Here is a 9518-nt window from a genome sequence, read left to right on the forward strand (position 1 = left end):
TTTTTATTAGGTGACAAGAATCCTTAACCTCAGAGCTGTGTTTATTTCATAATTTAATTCAAGTTTCTATATAATCAAACTAAAGGTAATTCTCCTTTTATATATTTTGAAGGGATTTTGTCAGAATAAGAACTGACCTAGGATAACTGGGAATTTCCAGAAATATCTTGTAACATACCTTTCATTCCACACAGTCTGGGGAAATCCCTGCAGCCAGCAGCAGCTCATTGACCTGAACTCTTTTCTGCCTCATGAGTCTCACACCGACATTGCATGATTAGAGGTCACAATCATGATATAGTCTCAGGTTCATTTGCACATATACGTGTTTGTGTTGTTCTGACACTGGCGTTTCAGGGATCACTTGGGAAAAACAAAGACATTGTCCTATGGTGACTTTGACCGCGGACATCGTGCGAAATGTTTTGCTGCTCAATACAAAGCTGGTGGGGACGATGGGGAGGGGGGCAAATGGGGGTGAGAAGCAGCGACAGGAACAGGAGGGTGATGATGAAACATAGACAGACGGGGGCAATGCCCTCGAATGGGAGAGAAAAGGTAGAGTGGCGCCTGCTGAGGTGAGTCTGTCCGCCATGCTGGTGCCTGGGTTTGTTTGGCCAAAAGATTCGTGGAGATGGCCTTGGGGACTGTAAAGAGACACGCATGCCCAGAAAGAAAAAAAAAAAAAAAAAGCAGAAACACGCATGTTCGGAAAACAGATTTCTTTTTTTCTCTTCTGGCCCCCTTCTTCTTCTCCCACACTCAGAGAATCAAACATATTTGCTTTTTGTCTTAGTCAAATATGTTCAGAACCCAAATACAAAATAACATCATGAGTAGACATTATGTGCTCCAGATTAGATAATGGACTAATGCTCCTTTTGGTGCGTTAGTCGAAAAGTAGTACTAATGTGACGATTGCCCTGAATAATAGAGACACATGGGTAGATTCCAACAGAAGTGGAGCCATTCATGGCTGTATTTGTTGACACTAACGTTGTGGTCACCCAAAGCAAGCACGCAGGCCAGCGGGGTTATCGGCAAACGAGACAGGCTGACGCAGGGGTCCAGCGACATGTTGTTCCCTAATTGAGTCAGCACAGACAATTTGGAAAGACTTTGAAGCTATAATGAGAATTCAAATGGCCCCCGATTTTATCAGCGCGCACTGCCCGCCGTTTATCAACGTCTACCTTTATTTTGCTGTTTTGTTATTTCATTTCCGCCGTTATTGATTTTTGTATTTATTCACGGCCTGGTGTTGTTGTGGAATAGTTTTTCCTGCACTGACAGCTTAATTAATCTCTAGGTGTTTATGGCCGCTGCAGCAGTCAAAAGGAGGAAAAAATAATGTTATGGTTTTCCTATGAAATAGTTAACAGTATGTGTAATTAACACTGTTTTAATTTCACACTGTTTCACATATTTATGAGTCTGCTGGCGTTTGTTAACATGCTGCATGCCAGGACATCATATTTCTTATGATGTAGTGTTTTTTCTTTGTTGGAATGCTGCATGGACGCATATGAAATATATGAAAACATGTGATATGAAAGAGTTACTGAACAAAATGCTCGGTGTCCAGACATAATAAACCTCATCACATTGCTTCATATTCATTTTTAACTAACGCACACTGAACCACCTTGATTGTCAAATGGAGGTTTTTAATCGTGGCTACTACTCTGCAGCTCTCAAAGGGATTTAATTTGGTTCAACTGCAGGTTCCTGTGTATTATGCAAAAACTGAACGTGTTGAAAATGAGGGGCTAATTATTCCATTTGAGAGGTTGTAATTACATCCTTTAGACTGAGCAATGGATATTCCAAAGTGGCTCCTTCTCCTTGGTGAAGGATTTCCCGGGTCGAAACGAGTGCGGCTCAGTAGCTCATTCAGGCGTGCGAACACACTGACCTATGCATTCCTGGCCTTGTGCTGGGGAATCTCCAGTGCTCCGGCCAGGTTTGCATACATACAGTTTTACACAATACATTTTCTCCGATGCGTTAGGAAAACAGTGGTTTCCAGTAGCTGGTCCTTTAGTGGAGCTGTATGTATTGTGAAAGCTGATTCCACTTTTGACAGTGAGGGGTCTAGATCAAAAATAGACGATAAAATTTCCCCCAGTGTTGCAGAACTACGAAGAGGAGAAATGAGGAGGTCATAACTTCCCCAGTGGAGTTAGGTAACTGCTGCCAGGAATGGGCCGTGCTTCCAGCAGTGATGAGGCAACACTGGGCCCAAGTGTGTATAAATACCAGCACGCTCTGCATACTCAACCATCAGACAGCGGAAGAGCTGACGAGGGTCAGTGAGAGATCTGAAGAAATCCACTTGCCCAGACAATCGCCATCCATCACTGAAGCTGAAGAATAAATTGAAGACATTGTGGTGATCTTCGGCCACCCAACACCCATGAGAAAGAAGACCTATCAACTCTAATCTTCAAAGGATTTAATAACTACACCATCTGAACCCCGACCAAAATGAAGGCATTCAGCATTGCAGTTGCAGTGACACTCGTGCTCGCCTTTATTTGCATTCTGGAGAGCTCTGCCGTCCCCTTCGCTGGGGTAAGAATTTGGCTTAAACTCCCTTCATTTGCTTATTAACTATAAATGTTTTGCCAGGATGCTAAGACATGGCTCCTAAGCGTGCATAATTCATTAGCAGGTGCAGGAGCCGGAGGAGGCAGGGAGCAATGACACTCCAGTTGTGGCACATCAAGAGATGTCAATGGAATCGTGGATGGTATGTCCAATAAACTGAATGAATTAAGCCAATTACCGTGAGCAAATTAAATTTTAAGTGAGTGTGTTTTCCCGATAGAGTAGCCTGGTACTCTCTCCACATATAGCGAGGATGGAATGCTTGAGGTGTTCACGTGCCTTTCTCTCTGTCCTTCACACAGATGCCAAATCACATCAGGCAAAAGCGCCAGAGCCACCTCTCCCTGTGCCGCTGGTGCTGCAACTGCTGCAGAGGCAACAAGGGCTGCGGCTTCTGCTGCAAGTTCTGAAGACTCCCGCGATGGCCACATTAGATTAATTTATTTAGCTTCATTTGTCTAAAGACCCTTCCTTCATCTCTTTCTCCGATGCATTCACAGCGCTGTAAACATTTTTGTAGCAGTTTCAAGAGGTACGAATCAAGGAACAGCACTGGCAAATGAATAGCCGTACTATTTTATATTTATTTTGTACGTTTTAACATTTTCACCCCTTTTTTTGTAAGCTCAATGAGATGTAAATTTCTTTTTAAGAACAAGTCAAAGGTGGCTGTTTTTTTCATATTCATGTTTTTGGTCAAATAAATAATGAACATGTGAAGCAACTGAAACAAAAAGGCTTGTGTCATCGATACGGCAACGTGCAAACACTGAGTCTTTAATGGGGCATCATTATCCTCGGGCCATGTGATAAATGTTGTATTTGTGAGAGAGGAAGTGTGATAGAAATTTGTAAACCATTTATCAACAAAAGTCATTTGAATAGGAAGTATGGTCCGACAGTTCTCAAGACATTGTTGGGGGAAAAAAATGAAATTAAGCATCACTTGACAATGAATAACTTTCATTCTCTACTAACACCTACTTGTTCTGCACTCTGTCACTGGCAAACCATTTACACAGTAATGACTCAAAGCATATACAGTTTGTGATTACAAGATGTCCTACGCAAGGATACTCTTAAAAGCTTTTATTTAAAGTAGGGTTTCTTGTACAAAAATACGTAAAAATCCTTTAATTTCTCTAGATTCAGTTTTCGTTTATTTGGAGTACAATAGCTGGATGAAGTAGTAATTTAACAGTCAAGTGTTAGGCCTCTAAGCTGGGCCGCAAATTATCATCATAACTTAACATATTATCTACATATTATGCATATTAAGACCAACACAAGTGGATCATCATTTACAATGGCCTCTGGAATCAGTCCAGCTCCTCAGATGACACTCGGATGCGAACTCTTTAAAAGGGTATCAGAAGTGTTTGTATCGGATCAGCTACAGCAGAAGACACTCATTCTGTCAGATAATTATTAGTTGCTAACCGCTAAGGGCAAAGATTGTTTAGAGACTTTCTCCACCAATCTAGTTGCGACTACAAGGTGAAAAAGGACAAAGGTACAGTTCCTGGATGTTTACATGTGCAATTGTTCACTTGTTGGTTGGACTCCAGTGAGGAATAGCATCGTCTAACAGGCGGCAGAGACAGGACCCATCAGAGCCGAGACGCGGCTGGTCGTCGAGGAGCAGCAGATGGAGATAGCAGGTGGCTGATGTAGACCTCTGTTGAAGGCTCCTAGGGCAACCAGAAGGGAGGTGGAGATGAGGAGGAGGAGGAAGGCTGTGAGGAAGACAGCCTGAAAGCCAAGAGACAGATTTAAAAGGAATTTAAAGTACAGAGACTAGGGACTGAAGAGAGGGCAGGCAAACAGATCGGTGGACACGAGTGGTGGCGATTCAGACTTCAAGTGAAAGTGGAGGAGATGAGAAAATAAAAGAGAGGGAATAGCCTGAAATTATCAGAGAGGAAAGGAAAAGAGGAAACACAAAGGCTTCATTACAGGTTACATATCTTAACAGCATATCTTAAAACAGCTATTCTTTTTTTTATATATAGTGATATATATCAAATTTTCTCTGGTATAATCTAGATAATTAATACGCCAGACTTTCAAACAGGTGCACCGAAGTTCAAAACCACCGTTGATTCATTTTTGGGAAAGCGCAGTGCAGCAACACAGCAGTGAGCTCACAGCAACTGCATCACACACGTTGCCAGAATAAACAAGCTCGTAATTTGTGATAAGCCGTGACCAGCTTGGGAAGCGTGCAAGGAGTCAGTTCAGGCTACTGAGCACACTTTTGTCCACACAGCCGACGTGCATACACGCACACACCTAAACACACAAAGGCACAAGAGAATTTTCTGCAATCGCTCATTATGGATAATTAATCGTTTTCTAAATAATCAACGCCTAATGAAGGGTGATCATTCTATAAATTGCCATTTCGTCAGTGTATTGTCGTGTCATCAAAACTTCCACTCGCATACAACATTTATTATACTCTCAGAACATCCTGTCGCTCCTTTCACGAATGTCGACGCTAAATATTCTCTTTTAATCTGAGCCGATGTGAACCCACATTTTAAAAAGGAATTTAAATGTCCCAGTGTGTGAGATTCTTTTGTTAAAAACTTCATAACTGGTCATTACTTCGGTGTTTATGGTAAGTGGCTCCAAGAAAAACTCCACGTGTTATAGTTTAGAACGACATGTTTCGAAGCTTTCATGAATCACTATATTATATTTTCATCAACACTGGCTTGTAGCAGTGTGTTCTGGAAGTGCATCAAGTAAACAACATGCTTTTAAAATGCTCTTTCATTGAAGTGCCTGGTGGAATGAAAAAAACCTTGAGACCCAAAAGGCAAAATGTTTTATTTCAGAGCTACTCAAAGCTGACATTGTAAACTATACACTCAAGCCATGTCGGTTCAGAATTCACTCCTCCTTAAGCGTTATTTCAAACCAAGAGTTACTCTGAAAATCAAGCTGCTGCCGCACATCACGGGCTGCTCTCTGGCTACAACACCACCAATGGAATTGAATAAAGCTTAGATGTGTTCAATCCAAATTCATCTAATAAACCCTGCCGGCCTGCTTAATACAGCCAGGATTTGGCCTTTAATACGTCCATGATGGTCAAATGCTTAGAGGAGACAGGAGTCATCAAAAGAAAATCAACATCGTTAAGGGCTAATGGAAGTTCAATAAGATTTTTTAATGACACAACAAGAATGAACGCCAGAGGCATAACCACCAATGATCCCTGTGTTGTCTCATCTTTGATAGTTTGCTGGCTTCAGGGAAAGTTTGTTTATTGGATTTTATTTAAATTAAAGTCATTGAGGGTAATAATGTGAAATTTAATGTGTGGGATGAAGAGTCCCCATGATGACCAAGGGGTTCAAGAGGCAGTTTATTGTGAGCAACAAGCTCCCAGACAACTGCTGCGTGTACATGGAAAATACTACTTCAGTCTGACTCCAGCTTGACTAGATGAAACTTTCTTTTGGAATATGTGAAGTGGTTCTGTCTGCTGTGGGGCATAATATGACAGAAGAAGATCTTCCTTGTCTATAGTGAATTCATCCATTGGAAGATAATAACAAAGAAGGACACATTTTAAATGGTTCTGCATACATGAACTCTGGCCTTTTTCATTGTTTAAATCACTTTTTTGAACATCTTGTGGTTTTTCTACCTCCTGGAAACTTATCACATAATCTGATGTTTGGGGGCAAATAATGTTATTTTGGTTATTAAGCATTAATATGTTCCTTCTGAACAGATCATCAAAAGGTTTCTAATGCTCTTTTCCAACAGGTTGCTCCTAGTTGTTCTGACTGATGTGATTACAGACTTTTCTGTTCTGATTTTGCTTTAATTTCAGTTATGAGTGGAATACCAGTCCACTTGCTACCATTTACCATTGCAGATCTAGTAAATGTATGTGTGTATCATTTTTTTTTTCTGTGCAGTGTTGAAAAAAATCCATGCTGACAGATGGTGCATCATAAAGTTAGTTGAAGCTCACTGGGGGCATCTAGTGGACAGGTATGACATGACAGCAACACAAAACAACTTACAGTAGTTTGCAGGCTGAGGCTACAAAAAGTGAGAGGAGCAGTGTGAACCAGTGACACCATTTATTTCCTAAGAGAACAACTGAACCCCCCAAGTCAAACACAGCAGGATCATATCTCCTCCTTCTGGCAGACAAATGTCGCATCCCAAGTAGGTCACAAACTTCACTTGCTTTTCTGATGCTTTCCACATATAGACATTTTGTAGAGACATTTTATTCCTTAATGGTTCATCAGAGCACATTGTGACTGTTTTAGTCTTGGGGCAAATCCACGTTCAATTACACAGACTGCAATCACCTGGGTATAGAGTGTATGCAGTGTCTAATAAAGGCAGACTATGATTTTTTAATTTTTTTGAACAGATCTGTCAAAAAAAAAATAGTAGAAATGCATGTGTTACCAAATGAGACATTCATTATTAAGACTGAACTTAATCGAGACAGCTTGTTTATATTGGTGGCTGCTTTAATAGCAGAATCTGCAGGAAACACAGACTCTCTTTCGCTCTATGTCAAACAGACTCCGATTCAGCTTCAGTAAGATAGTGTCTGTCATTTATTTCAAGGGATACATCACCCCTGTGTGAAAATTAGTCACTCATTGTATTCCCCAGAATTGGACAAGTGATAAAAACAGTTTTTAAATCTATCCAGACATTGTCCTAATCAGGCAGCGCAGCTGTTAGCTTTAGCTTAGCATAGGTGCTGTGATGTAGTGTTGGCAATAAGCTAGTTGTTCGCAAAAGTGCTAAATAAACACAAGAATTTTCAAATTACTTCTTATAAGCTGTACATTCTCATTGAATACAAATGTCAATGCAATTAACACAAAGTGATTGCCTTGGGCAGACAAGACTTGGGACTATATTCCAGCAAAGCACTGGTGTAGGTACCAGGTCTGCTCTGGTGAGTATCTGGTGCTAATAAAGCAGATCTGGTGCCTACACCGGCAAAGCACCACGGAAGACCGGCGTAACTGATTTTCAGGTGGTATGTGGTGTCTTTGCGTCTCACAGCAGTGCTTTGCCGGGGCTTTGCCGGAATATAGTCCCAAGTCTTATCTGCCCTAGGCAATCACTTTGTTTTAATTGCATTGACATTTGGAGCGCTTTTTCTCACTTATCTAACTCTGAGGAATATGGTGATTGACTAAATTTCACATAGGGGTGGCATATCCCTTTAACCTCACATCTGGTCATTTTACAAATTCACCAGGATGTGATACCCGCTCTTAGTGAAAATTCAGCTTGAACAAAATGACAGTCGTCGTCCCCAAACTGCCCTCTTACTCAAATCAATTTCACAGAATTAAATTCAGCCATATTTTACAGTTGTGATAGTGCCGGCAGCATCGAGGAGGTGACTATTTGTCACAATTATGGATCTGTGCAGTGCAGCGTTTTGGTAGAGCTACACTCAGTGTGTGTACGTGTGTGTGTGTGTGTGTGTGTGTGCGTGTGTGTGTGTGTGGACAGCCCAAGGGTTCTCGAGATCTAGTGTGATTTAATAAGACAGGGATGGGAACAGACATTGTTGCTATCTCACTCTTTTTCAGTCCTCCACTGATGAGCAGATACCTCAAAGGCTGTGGAGAGAACATGTTAATCGACTCCTTAGCTGCTGAGAAACAACCTCCTCTGTTCCCCAGCTTTTGGAGAACATTTATAGGGCTGGTACTGCTATTGACCTGCCGACATCACGGACATTCAACGGCTTTTGCTTAAACAAAGCATCTTCTTCCTGCTGCCCGTATCACTTCCCCGCACACTCCGTATAATGCATCACACAGGAGCATTTGCATTTAGATCACCCCTTTTCTTCTTGCACTGCACCTTGCATGTCGGGATTTGAGTCGATACCGTGGTGGGCTCCTAAGGAGAATGGATGGAGCTAGTAATGAAGGCGAACCACCAACACAAACAAGCCGCCTGGCTCTTCTTCTGCCCAGCACCATGCAGCACCTGGAGTCGTTAGTTTTAATTAGTGGAGGGGAGTGATATGAGCTCCACTCGCCAACCTCCCACCCACCCACCTATCCCCTGTGGGAGAGAGCAGCTGAATACTGATGCTCCCTCTTACTTCTGCATATATTTTTTCTCTTCTTTCCTTTTATTATCGGTATTTAATTGCTATGCGATTCAGACTAGAGCAGATTCAAAGCGCTTGTTTGGATGACTAACTATGTCATCAGGTCAACGTACCGACGAGCTCAGCTGGTTAACTGAAGTGTTTTCCTGTCACTTGCTGCGTAGTTCTCGGATACAGCCATGTGTACTGTAGCACCGGAGCAGAATCTGTGTTGAAAAGGGTCGGCTGAGAGAGGATGACATATGGTTTGTCAAGTGGGCAGCTCTCCACAGATATTTCATGGAATTAACCTCCTGACAGCTGCAGAAAGTTGAGCAGTAGATTTTAGTGTCCTTAAACATGGCCTCCCCTTTGTGACCCCGCTCTCAACACTGATAAGACCGGCTGTCACCTACACGGCTCTGACACTCCACCCACACACCGCAAAGATGCCTTGTTAGCTCAAGCAGAGGAAAAGGAAAAAAATAGAAAAAAAAAAAAGAATGACCACACCACACACTAAATTCAGGGAAAAGCACAAGATTAGCCAGCATGCGCTGATAATGTCTTCTGATATTTCAGAGAGCTGTATTGCAAATCTCCTGTTTGTCTAATATCACACTTCCTATGAAGGCTCCTCCAAGTTTTATCTATTTCATTCTTATTCAAAGCTGCATTTGAAGGATTTGGTTCCTGATAGAATCGCTCTGCTCCAACCACCTCCCTCCTCTCCACTGAGGCATATTCCATGATTTACATTACCTATCAAATCTTCCAGTCCCTTGCTGTCAAAGTA

At 41.9% G+C, this 9518-nt stretch overlaps 1 protein-coding gene across 2 annotated transcripts; it reads left to right on the plus strand.

Moving 5' to 3' along the window:
* Positions 1–2267: 2267 nt before the first annotated feature.
* LOC125016356 (hepcidin antimicrobial peptide) lies at positions 2268–3340 on the plus strand. Of its 2 annotated transcripts, none has more exons than XM_047598807.1 (3): positions 2268–2574; positions 2675–2752; positions 2913–3340. In XM_047598807.1, exons 1-3 carry the CDS (start codon positions 2488–2490, stop codon positions 3018–3020), a joined length of 273 nt encoding a protein of 90 aa, XP_047454763.1. In that variant the 5' UTR covers positions 2268–2487; the 3' UTR covers positions 3021–3340. The 2 variants fall into 2 exon arrangements, with proteins under 2 accessions (XP_047454763.1, XP_047454762.1); XM_047598806.1 differs by having other exon boundaries at positions 2269–2574; positions 2672–2752.
* The last annotated feature ends 6178 nt before the right edge of the window (positions 3341–9518 follow it).

This window comes from Mugil cephalus, chromosome 11 (genome assembly GCF_022458985.1).
Source record: "Mugil cephalus isolate CIBA_MC_2020 chromosome 11, CIBA_Mcephalus_1.1, whole genome shotgun sequence".
Classification (NCBI taxonomy): Eukaryota; Metazoa; Chordata; class Actinopteri; order Mugiliformes; family Mugilidae; genus Mugil; species Mugil cephalus.

Coding starts and splice junctions, on each gene's coding strand:
- LOC125016356 (XM_047598806.1), top strand. CDS start 2,488: ATGAAGGCATTCAGCATTGCAGTTGCAGTGACACTCGTGCTCGCCTTT. Junction 2,575..2,671: donor CTGCCGTCCCCTTCGCTGGG/GTAAGAATTTGG, acceptor ATAATTCATTAG/CAGGTGCAGGAGCCGGAGGA. Junction 2,753..2,912: donor TGTCAATGGAATCGTGGATG/GTATGTCCAATA, acceptor TCCTTCACACAG/ATGCCAAATCACATCAGGCA.